We start from the raw sequence: 15,999 nt of genomic DNA, 5'->3' as shown, positions 1-15,999 counted from the left end.
AAAAGCAATGCTTATGTGACAGTGATAGAAAAAGAACCCAGTACAGTAGTACTAAGTCATTTCGGCCTTTTAGGTTTACAACTTGGATCAGCTTCCATTTCTCCTGCATGTTTCTACATTTCTGTATAACACTAATTTGATAAATAATAATTTCCAATAACTTACCAGCCTTAACCACTAAAGTAAATCTAAAAATGTATGCATAGTATACCAATTTGTAATTTTCTTAAACATGAAGACTTACCAGCTTTGATATTTACTGAAAAGCCTTCTAACTGCCTGAAGAGAAACATATTCACTCAGGAGCAATGTTAGATACGAGTCTCAGTATTCTAGTTTATAAACTGGACATAGTAAACACCTGCTACTTGAGATCAAAAGTGATGAAATATGTACTGAGTTCAGTGCCTGTCAGTTAATTGTTGAAATTACTGCACACATCTATTTAAAGATGATAAATAGGATATCCTAACACTAAACATTTGGCTTTGCAAAAACATTTTTCCTTTCTAATAATTAAGGTCTTAATTTCGCCTGCTCTCCCAAAACCCATCATAGCTCAGTCAGTTTTGGCAGTTGGGAAAATTTAAACACATGAGCTTCCACATGTCAGGTCTGCAGTCAAGAAACACTGATTATCATGGTGAAGGCCAGACACTGTGAACTAGGTAAATGTGGTGATGAGTGTCCCTTCAGACTCCTCTGACTGCAGAGAAAAAAATCCCAGGCAACATGCATATATAGTGGTTACCACCTACACTGTACTTCACACTGACGTGACAGTGGCAAACTGAAACACTCCTCACAGCGTTTAGTGAACACTGAGTATATAGCATACAAACACCTAAGAGATGTCCACGCCCTTACTTTTAAAAGGAATAGTCCACATCTGTGAACTTTAACTCAAAACAAAACAAAATGAAGTGCATATACCCAGGTATAGCCTCTTGGTAGAGGTCTCATTACCCAGAGGCTCTTAAAACCAAGTGGGGTCAGGAATGTGGCTCAATGGCAGAGCTCTTGCCTAGCATGGTCGAGGCTGAGTTCTATCCTTAGCACCATGGAGACTGGGGGGAGGTGGGGATGCAGAGGAACCCCAAACCCCCAAATCCAATTGAACTGTACTTTCCTATTAGCTTTTGCTAGAGAAGTTTTGTTTTCAAGGATTGATGTTTGCTGGTATGGAGGTCAGTGTGGCACATTCCAGGGTAACACTGGAAAAACGGGGGTTTCAAAAGTATAAGGACAAATAATTAAGTTCATACGAGTCTGCAGAAGGAAAAAGGAACTAGTACAGGGAAATGGGAAGATTCAATCCTGATTTTCCCATGGCTTGGCCTCCTCAAATACCAATCTGACCCAGGAAAGACAAAATGAGCAATGATTCAACCCCAACCTGGAATGAACTCAGGGGCCTGGTGCATGCTACTACTAAGTGCTCTGGCGCTTAAGCCACACCCCCAGCCCTTTTGTTTTGGGGATAAAGTCTTGTTAATTTTGCCCAGGCTGGCCTTGAACTTGTGACCCTCCTTCTTCTGTTTCCCTAGTTGCTGGGAATTATAGGCCACCACCTACCACCATGCACAGCATGAGCACTGATTTATTCTTTTTTTGGCGGTACTAGGGAGTGAACTCAGAGCCTTATGTGTCAGCAAGCCCTCTATCAGTGAGTTACACCCCAGCCTGGACAATGAATCTTCAGAAAACAAACTCCAGTTTTTAGGACTGTATCTCTTAAGGCCCTCATGGGGTTCATTTAAAGGTGCATTTAGACTAACAGGGTCAATTTTTACAGTAATCATACACTTAAACCTCCTATAAAACACAATTTCAATACAGAAAAAACTGCTCAATTAATCTACCACATACATGTGGATATTTAAAATGTTACACACTGAAATCCTTCCCCTGATTTGTAAGTAATGCTAGTGAGAAGTGTCAGGCTGGATTTCCCAACAGAATGTTCCAATAGCCCTGGATGACCTTCAGACCGCAAATGATTTTTCTCTTTTTGGGGGGAGGAAGGGGAAAAAGATATTTAATTAGAACCTTATCTGGTGGCAGAGCCTTTGGTAGGTATGCGGGTAAAATTTTTAAAGCTGGCTGGCATTATGTATACGTATATTCTGAAGCATACACACAGTGAGATTTTCCAGGCCAAAAGGACAAGCAAAAATAACAATTCATTTTATCTGGAAGTATGCTGTGTGGTTTTCTTGAGTTATCAATTGGAAAAAGCTAATTGATACAGAAGTTGAACATTAAAGTGCATCTCATAACACATTAAATAGATTGGGGATATAAGTAAACTTCCCTTTCTTCAAATGGGACAAAGTATAGCAGAAGCAAATTTTAACTGCTGTAGGAGATAGCACCAGCTAGTATGGTGACACAGGAGATGTCTAGTTTGGGCATCTCTCAAAGGAAAGTGAGAACTCACAAGGCCAATATGAGGGAGGGAGTAAGGACATCACTGGCCAGAGGAACTAGCTCTTCAAGTCTTGCTAGCAAGGTGATGTAGTGAGCTGCATTGTTCAGAGAATGGCAACAGAATGACTTCTGATGAAAACTGAGAGGGAAACTACGTAAGAATTGAGGCTCATCAGGTGGGCCAGGGCAATTCAGAACCTGGCCTTTGCCTAAATGGTGAGGACACTGGGGTCCTCCTGGCTTTGAACAGGGATGAATGGTCCTCGTTTGTCTTGAGAACACTCTGGCAAACCATATAGTGAGCGAGGAGAGGGAGGACACTGCAGAGTAGTTACTCCAGAATCTAGCAGAATCTTTTACCTCAAACTAGCAAAATGCAACATCTTCCTTCTCTCATGTTTTCTCTAGTAACAGGTTCTGCCCAGAAGATGGCCCAAACAATGTGTACACGAGTAAATGTAAAAACGATTAAAAAAAAATCACCAATCAGATCTTCAATGAAGAGTCAGTCATCATTCTAAATAACTCTCCTGCAAGTTGCGTGACCCCTACTTTGCTTTTTCACCTAGCGTTGTGACAGATGCACAGAAAACAAGTCTGTGTGCATGCAGGTGTACCTAAACTTGTCTTCCTTGGGATGAAAGCCTTCACGAGGGGGTCACATTTCTATAGAGAAGCCAGAATATTCCAACTCTGGCCCTAAGTAGGACTGGTCGATATTTGTGCAACTGTGGGAAATGAGGTCAAGTTAGTATAATCTAGAAAGGAAGCTTCGTTAGAGCCTTGTTTTTTTAAAGTGTTAGTCACTTGCACAAATGTGAGTCAGGTGTAGTGATGCATACCTATAGCCACGGCTATGCTAGAGGTGGAGTTAGGGGAAAAAAAGAATCTAACAGACATGATGAGAGGCTGAACTCGAGAGGTGCTAGGGCTGAGAGACAGACTTCCGACATTCAGTAGGCAGGATGAACGCTTTGCTTTGAACGACTGAGCAGACAGAGGTGTTAATGCAAGGTCAAGAATATGGAAGAAGTGGTTTTGGGAGACAAATGACAAACTTCCCATTACACTGAGAGGTACCTTGGGCTACCTCAGTGGAAATGTGCTTAAGTTGACTGTATGCATACCTAGGGCTCAGCAGAAGTCACAGTGTAATAAACACAGTTTTAGGGCAGGTAAAAAAAGCCCCAAAGGTCTGCATTCAATTTTGATAAGAAATGCAAGCTGGCTGCAGTGGTGCACCTATAATATGAGCTCTCTGGAGGCAGAGGTGCGAGGTTCATGGTGCAAGGCCTTCCTAGTCTGTAAAGTGAGACTTGCCTCACAAAACAGAACACATCTGAATCCAACCCAAAATGACCAAACTATGGATTGAGTCAATGACGTTGTTTCTTTGTTAAAACACAAAGGGGAGACCACTGCCATCACATGAAATAAAGAACAAGTGCATGAGAGCCATGGCGGGGGGCAGGGGATCTCATGGCTGGCGACCAACGTGGACCTTGAAATCTTGGGGGAATGTTAAGTAAAGGGACATGAGGTACCCAAGTGAATAGGGTGGCATTCCCTTAAAGACCACAGCGTAGTATGTTTAGGAAGAGACATAAAACATTTAATATAAAAATGTGGGAGGGACCACGTGCATCAGTTAGCTGGCCAAGTTCCCACAGGGTGAGTGGGATGATTAAGGCCAGGGACCTCCTATGTAAGAACGTGAGGGAGGTTAGAGGAAGGGTAGAGTGAATAAGGCAAGGAGTCTACTCCTCTACCTCTTCTTGGCCAACACCCTTGTCTTCCATTCTATCGTAGCCACCACCTCAAGGAGGCAATGGAGGCTTCAATACCAGTCAATTCGTTACTTCTGAGTTCTAGTTTCAAGCACCCTCCCATCTGATCCTCGTCTTTCCTGGTCAGTCTCTCCGGGACTACTTCCCCTAACGATTTTCAATCAAACCAGGCTCAAGCTTCCAATGTCCTTCCCCCCTTACCTGCCTCAAGTCCTTGGTTTTCCCTCACCACAGTTGCCGGGAAACCCTCCAACACTGGTTAATTTTATTTGGAGTGCTGGGGATAAAACACAGGGCCTCACAAATGCTAGGCAAGTACTCTTATCATTGAGCTACACTCCCCAGGTTATAAGCACAAGTCTTCTGTCTAATCTGTACCTAAACATGACTGGGGATCACCTCAATCCCAGCATGCTGACTAGTTTCATTTAAAACCTTCTTAACTACAACCAAAGTGTGCCCTTTGCTCCAGCCAGCAATAGCGTGTTTTCCTAGTCAATTCACACCTCCAGGTCCTAGACACTCATTTCACATGCTTAGGACTCTCCTTAATCCTTGGTCTACTCTTAGCTGGTCTGACTTATGACAACTTTACTAAGTTTAAATTATCAGAGGCTAGAATTTACTTACATAAAGATTACAAGACAATGTTTTTTGTATATTCACAGAATCAGGTAACCATCAATATCAACTTTAGAACCTCTTTTACCCTTGAAAGAAATTCTTCATCTACTGGGTCATCCCTCCTCTCCCACCTATTCCCAGGCAATCATATAACCTAATTTCTATAGACTTGCCTATTCTCAACATCTCATACAAATGGAGTCATACAATATGTAGTCCTTTGTGACTGGCTTCTTCCACTTGGCATTTTTTCCAATGTTCATCCATTTTGTGTAGCATGTGAAATACTTCATTTCTTTTTATTACCCAGACATAATCCATTATATATATGGATATACCATTTTTATGGTTGCTTTACCATAAAAAAAAAAAAAGACTTTTAGCAACAGACTTTTCCATTCACCTACCTACCAACTTACTTGTACCTATATTCATATTATTCCTGGCTATAACCATCTGTGCTTCAAAGACTAAGCCCTTTATTCCTATCCTGGATTCATTTATTTTCACTTCTGTATCAAACTACCCATATATTCCTTATTTCTTGCACTAAAATTCTTCCCTCTACGCATTTCCCAATAACCAACATGCTGTAGCTTTGTTCATTTTTAGGAGTGAAAGCAAAAGTAAGTCCTTTATATCTTCTTTCAGTCATCACCATCTTATTGTCTTCCTATAAAGCAAAAAACCATGATTGTCAAAACTATAAATGTACCCATTTCTTCACCCCCATTCTCTCCTGATCCTATATAATTAGAACTTTGAACCCATCGACCCAATGAAACCATTTTTTCAAGGTCACCAGAAACCTTCATTTTGTTAAATCTCATTGGCAAGACTCAGTACTTTGTTGACCCATCAGTGTCACCTGGCTGTTCATTTCTCCCCTGCTTCTTCAAATGGCGTGCAGAGTATTTCCCCCTACTTATGCATCCGAGCTTCTGTATCAAACTACAGAGGAGTTTCAGGAGTGGCTGAAAGCAGGCTGGAGTGAGGCTATCCTGAATTCTAGTCTCAGTTGTAGCAGTGTGACCTTAGGAAGGTTACTTTACCTCAATATGCTTCAGTTTCCCCATCTATAAATAGGACTCACCTCATATGGTGGTAAGGCTCAAATGATTACCATATACAAATTGTTTAAGAGATCCTGGCAAGAGGAACTATGTATGTTTTAGCTCTCAGTATCTTAACTGCTAAATGCTGAAGGATTCTTGGGCTGTCCACTCACCACTTGACTTTTTACATCTTCTTCCTGTATAATCATACAGGCTTTTGTAGTCTTAAAGATTATCTTTATGTGCTGATACCACCACAATACACACCTGTAGGTTTTATCCAGTTGTTTGTCATTTGCGTGAGAATTAAAATGAAAATATCCACCTCCCAAACCCACTCCTATTGATTTGCTGCATCTCAAGAACAGCAAAACCACATTCTACCAACTGTAAAGGTAAAATATTTAAGTAATTCTTGATTTCTTTCACATTCCATAACCTAAGGAGGCAAAGGTTCTAGTCTCAAAGTACATTCAGACTACAAACACCGGCCACCTCACTGCACCAGGCCAATGAGGACCATGAGACTGCCTCTCATCTGCTAAACAGCACCCACATGGGCTGTTCCTTTCACTCTGACCAGCTCCTTTTCTGTTCTCTACATGAGCTACAGTAATCCTTTTAAGATTATTTAAATGCAGCCAGACCACAACCCGCTTCAAAATTCTACCCATTTCCCTCTGCACTCAACCTTGTCTTACGTTCGCCTCCTGCCACTCTTCCCTTGGGGCTCACCTTGCTCCAGCTGTAGCAGCCCCTTGTGTTCCCTCAAACAGTTGCCCCTTACTTCAGGTCACCCGTTTTTTTTTTATCTCAAATGCTTTAACCTCAATATTTACATGGCTTTCTCTTGCCTCTATTCAAGTTTCTTACTCTGATGCCCATCTGGCCATCCTATTGAAAATGGCATACCCCACATGACACCTTCAAATCCCGTAACAGACTTCTGCTCCTTCTCTTCAGGGGACTGTCTCCACGTGAAATGATTAGTTTACTCATTATCCAAGTCCCTCCTAGTATATGAACTTCAGGAAGACTGGTTTCATTTTATTCGTGATTATTTTCAGTACCTGGAAGGTTGCTTGGCACACAGCACAGTAGGTCCTGAGTAGGCATCTACTGATGCATGAATGAATGGTGGTTGTAGAGGTGATGATCAATTTCATAAAGAACATGCCTCTCAGGATAAGAACTGAGGCTGAAATGTCCCAGGGTGGTGAGAATCTTTTCAGTGTAAACCTAGGAAGCTCTGAACCTGGAAAAACTCATTTTTCTTTTAACTTCTTTTTTCCTAGTTACAGCATTACTGTTTTTGATTTGATCAAAACAGAATGAATGTCACTATAATAGTCTACATGAATCTGAAATGGAAATTTTCCATATATGAGGAAAAAGACATTAACATTTTTTCCTTTTTTTTTTTTTCCCCCAGTGCTGGGGCTCAAACTCAGGACCTTGCATATACGAGGCAAGTGTTCTGCCATTGAACTACATCCTTAGCCCCTATCAACTATTCTTAACTCTTCCACCAATGCCTGAAGATCTCTAGACAAATATATACGATCAGCAAAGTGTTTTCCTTTTTTGATTTAGGACCTTCAGAGAACAATTAACAGTATAACACAAGTCATTTTATTTTTTTGCCTAGATTCATCAATTAACACACCTATCTATTTTGAAAACACTACCAGTGATTCTTACAGTAGGCACTGTGTTGAGAGCTGATGAGAATGGAGCCAGTTTTCAAGAATGAAAGAAAGCACATTTCATTCAGACTGATTATACAAAGAAAAAACCCATTTTAGAATATTACCAAGAGTTCTTTGAGAAATTTGAGTCCTTACTATTACATAATGTAAGTATACTGAAATGTCTCATCCATTTTTAGCTTAAGGATACATTGTGTTTTGTTAACACCCAAGACACGAGAAAGAGAATTTTAAATAAAATTGGACTCTCATCTTTTAAAAACTCCTTGGACTCTTTGCAAAAAATACATAGTAGGCTCTGAATGGTCAGTTTCCCTATAAATCATAAATCATCTGCTTTACAATTTCAGTATGTATACTAACTGAATTAACTAAGTGTAACAGTTATGACTTAAGGATTTCACTATTACTAGGCATCTATCTCTAAATGCGATTATCTGTGAGCAATTTTATTTTCAGTGTTAGCTGAAAATCTTACCTGAAATTCTTCACAGCAGTATGTGTCTACAAAAATCAAACTAGAGTCCAAAGTTCCAGCTCTCCTACCTTCCTCAAGATGTCCCTCAGACAGACTTAAGTTTAAAGACACTTTTCAGGCTGGCATTGTACAGCAGCTTAGGAAGTGACAGCCCAGGGGACATGGAGACAATGTAGTAAGTACTTTGGAAGTTTTGCAGAAGGCTTTCCTATGTTTTGTTTGAAGTGCTTTGTCTTCTGAGATAATAAAATGTATTCATGCATAAATTTATATCTAAAGTATTTGTTGTGGATTAGTGACTATTTTGAATTATCCACTCCATCAACTGAACAATGTTACATACTAAGTTGAAGGAACTGTAATCCGTATTTCAGAATCATTTCTATCAAGTGGCACTAGTGCAATAACGTACAGTAATATTTAGAGTACCAATTCAAGTATTCTTAAAGCTTTCAGAGAATACTTTAATAGGGTAAAGCCAATAGGCTTTCTTGGTACCAAATCAAACACTTGGTATATCCCTATAACCTCTAATTTAATGTAACCAAAGTTCCAATGTAAACTAAAGTTCAACACAAAATATACTGGAATGTGAACACTTTAAAAAAATTAGGTATTACTGATAATTTAAAAACTGTAATTTCTAGAATTGTCTTCAGTTTTTTTCAATGTTAATGACTAGTGCGCTATCAGAATAGTGTTGTAATGTCCCACTTTGTTAAGAATTACTAGCCATAACAAAAAATCCTAGGGCTAGAGCCATGGCTCAAGCAATAGAGCCTGCTTAGCAAGTGTGAAGCCCTAAGTTCAAACCCCAGTGCTACCAAAAAATAAATAAATAAAAAGAGAAGAGACAAATTTGGGGGGCTCGGTAGTTGAGTTTGCCTAGCATACACAAGGCCCTGGGTTAGAACCCGAGTAATGCAAAAATAAAGCGAGAAAGAAAGAAAAAGAAAAAGAAAAAAAAAAAAAAAACCACACAATTTTAGATCGAGATTGGGGCAGAGAAATCCAAAACTAAGTGAAATCACCATAAATCAAATACCAATTTTAAAGCAATTACTAAAATTGCTGGTAAAATTATTCATCTTCTAGGCAGATTTAGGGATGATAACTTGAATAAAGGCAAATGCATGTGTTTATACATAAGAATTAAAAAACCAATTCTATCCCAGTAATTTGAGGTATCCTAGTTTAGGATCATCAACTCAAATGCCTGCACAGGCTGCAGAGGGATTGAAATACATCACACTACTAGTTAGCAACTTGGTCTAATAGGCCATCAATCTGTGACTCTTGCTCAAAGAGTAACAAAAATTACAAGTAAAAAAGTAATCATAAAAATATTAAATTCTTATAAACTTCACCATCATCTGCAGTAGTGTGACAAGAGGGTGATCTCTTCATATTAATAATTAACAAATATGTATTTGTCAAGAAGATGCTTTAATTTCCACAAAAGAAGTGAGTTCAACCTAGCAGAGTTTTTGTTTGAAAACATATTTTGGATATCCTGGTAACACAGTAGAGATAGGTAACACAAACAAACATTTTTTTTGTGTATTTTTTTTTTATTGTTTGGAACACCAAAGTAACCCAAACTTCACAGTTACAATGAACGTTTTAATAAATATGCTGTACATCATATTGAGATACACATCATACAAAAGTTTTATAAAGTAAACAGACGCTTATATACAGTCAAGAGAATGAACTAAATTGCTACCATCTTTAATATTCCTTCTCTCCTAGACGACCAGCAATTGTAGAATGTCATCTTTAGCTTTTATGAAACTACTACTCTTTTAGCTATTTTGGTCCATGAAGTAGTAAGTACAGATCTCCTTAACATTAATAATGAATTACTGTGTTATCTAATCACTTTATACTTTTATAAAATAATAAAAATCTCTAAAAGATGGAAATTTAGTTTTCTCCAAATTCAATAGTGGAAGCTACCTCAGCCAAGCTCCAGAAACAGGCAATCACTCCCAAGCTGACACCCACACCTGAGTCTGATGATCCAGAAAGCTCTTTGAAATAGACCATCCTTAAGGCAGCCCACTGCCTCTTCCCACTATAATCAGGCTATTAAGACAGAATTTTTGGTGACGTGTTTAACATTTGACCCCTGCTACTTTAAAAATATTGGCACATTTCAGAAACTGACTCAAGAATTCAGGCAAGTGTAAATGATACATTTACCTTCCATTATAAGAGAACTACAAGATATTATTAATGAAAAGTTTAGATAGTGAGTTGTTATTTAAATGAAATACTGCTACTACTAAACACACACTTTAACACATGAAAACTTATGATCTGGTCTAATCTACCTTGAAAATGTAGATGAACTATGTCAAGATACATTCCCTTCATAAAAGCTTGCTTCCCGTCTGCCAAATAGAAGAATTTTAAAAGATCACTTGATAATTCTCAAATTGCCAAGTATAAATATTCTTCTCTAGGTGTCCTCAGTATCACATATGACCCTTCTTACCTGGATTAGGACGCACTGTTCATTAAATGCTGACCTTGTGGCAGGTGCCATGGCAGGTATTTTATGTGTGGTAGCCCACTGAATCATTGACACCCTGAGCTGTGTCGATTTTAGTATTTCTCTTTACAGAAGAGAAAATGGGAGTTTATATCAACTTCTAGGCCTAGTTTTCTAGTCATCACAATTCCTTTTATTAACTTAAAAAGTTAACATTAGAACACCAAGGGGAATGAGAGCATCTTAGCCCCAGTACTCCCACACTTGGATAACACAACAGTACCTCAAACTGAATTACTACTGATCCTTCAGCACTGCAATCACTGCAATGTGATTCAAAATGATAAAACTGTGATTACTTTTGGAATGAATTCTCCTTTATTTGCTTACACATTAGAAATCTCATTTCAAAAAAGTAGCTCTGAGCCTACTAAACAGCTACCATGAGCAAAGCTCACCATTCCAACTTGAAAAAATTTATGGATGAGAAGTTCTCGAAATTAAATAGTAGTAGACACGCCCAGGGAATACTGGAAGGATTTTTATCCAATTATGAATCTTGTGACAGATAAACATGTGAAGACAGCAACTTGTGGGCAAGAGAACAATATCAAAATGGTAGTAATAGGAGGAAAAAGTATTAACATGCCAGAGGCCTTGGAATGAGTATAAACATGGCTGTTGTGCAGAGAAATCCACATCTCTTCTGCAAAAGGCCTATTTTACTATGACGTAAAAGTTGGGTCAAGTACATTTTCATATCACACTTTTCATTAAACTTCTGTAACAATAAAACAACAAAAACAGCAACAAAAAACCCAGTTTCTCTAAAAGGTCAGAATTTATGTAATTCTTTTTTTTTTTTAAAGACAGGGTCTTGCTATGTAGCCCAGGCTGGCCTCCAACTTGAGATCCACATGCCTCAGCCTCCAGATGTGCGCCACCACACCCAGCTCTTTTCAAGATTTCTCATTGAAGGCAGAGAGAAGACTTTCCTTCTGATAACTGGAACTAAACTACTGGATTTTAGTTAAAAGAGCTTATTTTAAGTAAAATCGTTTTTATTTTATTTTTATCTTATGTCAAATTTTAAACCTTTCAGGATCTGAAATAGCCTTCAATGTAAAAATTTTGTTTTAAAAGTTACAAAGGTAATCATCACAGGTGAAACATCGAGAGCCCTACCAGTGAAAAACCACCCGTTTTACCTATCCCCCAACTCATAGGACAAATGACCCTCTCACGTAACATTCCATGCAGCCTGCTGAGGGAAATGGACACCCAGCAAGGTATTTCAGGTAATCAGATATGTGAGGAAAGATTACTTCTTCTTCTAGCAGCGCTGAGCTTACTAACTTTACTTTTCAAGTTTACCAGATTTTGATCTGTTTTACTTCATTTCACATGTTGGGTGCAAAGGTTAAATTGTTCAGCAGTGGCAAGAAATGAAGGGCAGTATCTCAAAAGCTAATGTTAAATCAGAGTCGGGTACTTACTCGCATCAGGTTTGTTTGAAAGCAGTGGCTATTAAAACTCTTGCAGATCCTGAATCTTTTCACTCATTCAATGAATTTACTAAGCCCAGAGAAAAGCACAAATGCACACAATTTTACAAATAGTCTCAGTTACCTAGTATTTATGGACCGTAGACAAGGAGACTGATGTTCAAAATGAATTCATAATTGGGGGCACGTGTGGGTAGGGAGAATGTGGAGGAATGGAGTTTATCACAAAATTCTATCTGATCCAGATTTTAAGATTCTTGTGCAACAATCTTATAAATATGAATAAAATAATAAAAATTAGGACCCAAAAATGTTCAGGCTCCTTGGTTCCTACTCCAGTGTTGCCTCTTTTTTATTTTTATTTTTTGGTGGTACTGGGGTTTGAATTCAGGGCCTCATGCTTGCTAGGCAGGTGCTCTATCATTTGAGCCACCCCTATTTTGTGTTGGGTTTTTTTGAGATAGGGTCGCACGTACTGTTTTTCTGGGCTTGCTTTGAACCATGATCCTCCAGATCTTTGTCTCTCAAGTAGTTAGGATTATAGGCATGAGGTACTGGCACCCAGTCCAATGTTGCTTTTGTTACGTGATTTCCACTATCAGGTAGATGTCTTAAATAAAGCTCATTAAACAAGTCACTTTTCATCATTATCACAATTGCTGGTAAATTACTTGTGACAAATTTTAGTCACAAAGATTTTTTAACATCCGTAATCCACTGTAATTAAGGGAAGTAAAAATCAAGTTTATTATGGGCCTAAGCTCAGGCTGGAGAGGACAGAATAGAGCATCTAAAAATAAACTGATTTTTACTACATATGTGGTACATACACAAAATAAAAATTTTCTACAATACTGAAAGGCATAAGTGGAAGTGAAAATCCTCTATCATAAGCCAGTGTCCTACAACCTTACATCTCAGAGGTAACCAATAGGTTCTTTCCTAAGACAATCTAGGATTATGAAAGCAAATGAGCATACACACATACCTCTGAAAAATATCATGTGCTCATACTGAGGAAGTATTATCTTTCCATTAGGAGAATTAAATGTTAGTTATACCACTTCACGTATAACAATTTGCTAGTTTAAAAGATGGTCTATTATAACAAGTACTCAATTATTTATTTAATTAATTAATCAAACCAAGGTAAGCCCTCTTAAAAATGTAAAGAATCCAAATCATACCTCCCTTGATGGCTGTAGTGAGGTTGTGGATAAAGAGTGTAACAGATAGACTTCAGCAGGAGAAAACTGAGGGGTCAGTGGGGAAGTTGTTCCTCAGCTGTATGACTGTCACTCAGAAAACAAAGCCATTTTATTGCAGTGTATCAAAGATGATATATTTGCCAGCCTAAAAAATGTTACCAAAGCCCAAGGGTTTCAGATGGATAAAAGTTGGTTCAGACAGAGAAAGGCCTACTGTTGTCAAAAAAATAGCTTTTCTACAACTGGAAGAGTCTAGGGTTATGTTAACCATGGACATTTATCAATTCCTATGTTACTGACTAATCATGTTCTTATACCAAATTAAGATGTGCAAATCCAAAACTTCTATTTGAAACAAACAAGCATGACTTTACCTTTATAGTTGTCTGTTGGTAAAGACCAGGTGCACAAATCTGATTTAAGATCATCCTCAAAGAAAAATAGTCTTTGAGATCGTTTTATCAAAATTCACATTAAAAAAAAAAAAAAAAAAAAAAGCAAGCAAGCTTACTTCAGGGGGAAAAAAACAAATGATAAAAAAAACTTACCAAGAAGTGAAACAGGCTGGGTTACAGGAGGGGTGGGCAGACTCGTAGGTGCAGCAGGTGGCACAGCAGAGCCATACATTTTCACACTGTCACCAGACTCGGCGTTTCCTCTAGCCCCAGATACCACTGTTGGAATGGGATTTCCAATAGATAAGTCTTTTGTAGTGTCTTCATTTATACCAGCGATAGTAGCTAAGGAATATAATTACATCAACATGTGAAGCTGAATAATTATCTCCCCAGTCAACATTCTTCTGCCACACCACAGACTCTATTACTGGTTCATTCTCCCTCCTCCCCCTAGCTCCAAGAGGTCAAGTGAACACAAAGGAAAAATATGCTTACAGTTTGGGATGCTAATTGGTGGAGTGTGAGGAGGAGGAATGGATACTGGTGGAGTTATAGGAGGTGGGGGTCCAGGAGGAAGAAAACCTAGAATAAGAAAAACAATGTCAACTTCTGCTGCATCGCTTCATCTCAGGTTCTGTGAGAAAAGTCTTCTCAAACTACTCAGTGTACCTGGTGGAAGATGCATTGGATTGAATCCTGGGCGCAAAAATGGTGGAGGAGGAGGAGGAGGGGGAACACCAGGACCAAAGCCTGGAGGGGGAATTCCCAAGGGAGGTGTGAAAGTGGGTGGCTGGAGGGCACCAACTACAGGAGGACCCGGCTGATGTGGTGGGACCTGGAAAGAAAGGAAAGTACAATTATGCGTCTAGCTATTTATCAACACTGTAAGATGAAGAAAACATTTTATTGTTAAAAAAGTGGATTTCTAAATTTGTGTTTATTATTTAAATTTATTAATGTTTATTATATTTAAATTTATTAAATACAAGATGGTAGGTAACCTGCCACCCCAAGTGATATAAATCAAGGTTCTGCTCTGTATTTCACAGGCATCTGCTGGTGTTCTGATAGCATGCGATACATTTAAAAATGTTCCAAGGTCCAGTCACAGAATTTGGCAAACACTACATCTAAGAAAGGCTACTTGGCCATTTATGTAGTGGCTGAGCTCACATATCCTGGAGAAAAATTGCCTAAATACTTTTCTTGGCTAGCCATGTATAAGGCAGCAAGCTATATAAACTTTAACCTGCAAGTGCCAACCTCATGTAATTATGGTATTAAATGAGTTAATACACACTAAATGCTGGCACCTCACACGAAACACCCCAAAATTGTGAGCTACTCTTATTTAAAAACAAACAGAACAAAAAAGCCAGGAGTAGAAGCAGCTATTTGGCAGGTCAAAAGTAAAGGATCTCAGCCAGGCCAGGCCTAGACAAAAAACATGTGAGACCTACCTAAAAAATAACCTAAAGCAAAGGGCTACAGGCGTGGCTCAAATGGTGAAGTACCTGCTTACCAAGTGCAAGATCTTGAGTTCAAATCCAGTAACACTAACACACACACACACACACACACACACACACACACACACACACACACACACACACACGAACAGATTAGTCAGGTTTTTTTCCTGCTTCAGCAACACCCCAAGACCTGGTAAGGTTGCATTAAGTGAGTCCTAATGCACACCAAATTCTGTTTAGAACCAGCACTGGAAAAGACACATCCAAAAAGTCAAAAGAATTTATCAATTTGGGGAGTCCACGTCAAAGAAAAATCAGTTAAGTATGTATCAAAACATATGATAAAAATCTAATAGGTCACACACAGAACTATGGGCCGAGTACTTAATTTTATCATAAAGGTTTTTTTCATCACTGAGCTCTTATATGTCAGGAAACAAGCTGAGTATTTAACATACATTATCTCGTTTGGTCCTCATTAACAACCCTGACATAGGAGGAAAGGGAATTTGCACGTAGTATTGATAGGAAATTAACACTTAGAGGTTAGATGACTTGCCCCAACAACGTATCAGAGTATAAACAATGGAGCTGGGACTCAAACAGAATTCTACTAGAATCTGGATCCTTTCTTTTGAAGTAAAAGGCTGGCTGACTAGACAGCAAAGACTTTAAGAATATCCCTTCATGTCAAATGACATTCAACTTATTAAATAACTTACAATCATTTATTTTCTTAAAAAAAGTATGCCTGGGAGTGGTGGTACACATCTGTAATCCCAGCACTTGGGAGGCTGAGGAAGAACGGGTGCAAGTTCTAGGGCAGTCTGCAAGAT

At 38.7% G+C, this 15,999-nt stretch overlaps 1 protein-coding gene and 1 pseudogene across 4 annotated transcripts in view; one reads left to right on the top strand and one right to left on the bottom strand.

Annotated features, from left to right (window-relative positions):
- The window catches only part of Scaf4 (SR-related CTD associated factor 4), a 61,998-nt gene that overhangs the window by 6,668 nt on the left and 39,331 nt on the right, over window positions 1–15,999 (bottom strand). For 2 of the 4 annotated variants that reach the window (XM_020185090.2, XM_074072815.1), the window contains exons 17-19: window positions 14,361–14,526; window positions 14,187–14,273; window positions 13,842–14,033 (exon numbers count right to left, since the gene is read on the bottom strand). In XM_020185090.2, coding sequence (XP_020040679.2) covers window positions 13,842–14,033; window positions 14,187–14,273; window positions 14,361–14,526 — 445 coding nt within the window. The remainder of the gene's footprint in view (window positions 1–13,841; window positions 14,034–14,186; window positions 14,274–14,360; window positions 14,527–15,999) is intronic. The other 2 variants (XM_074072816.1, XM_074072817.1) reach the window with 1 other exon arrangement.
- Window positions 11,024–11,246, top strand: LOC141423205 (small nuclear ribonucleoprotein G pseudogene; annotated as a pseudogene).

Source organism: Castor canadensis, chromosome 5 (genome assembly GCF_047511655.1).
Source record: "Castor canadensis chromosome 5, mCasCan1.hap1v2, whole genome shotgun sequence".
NCBI classification, from domain to species: Eukaryota; Metazoa; Chordata; class Mammalia; order Rodentia; family Castoridae; genus Castor; species Castor canadensis.
This window is presented reverse-complemented; position numbering and strand designations above follow the sequence as displayed.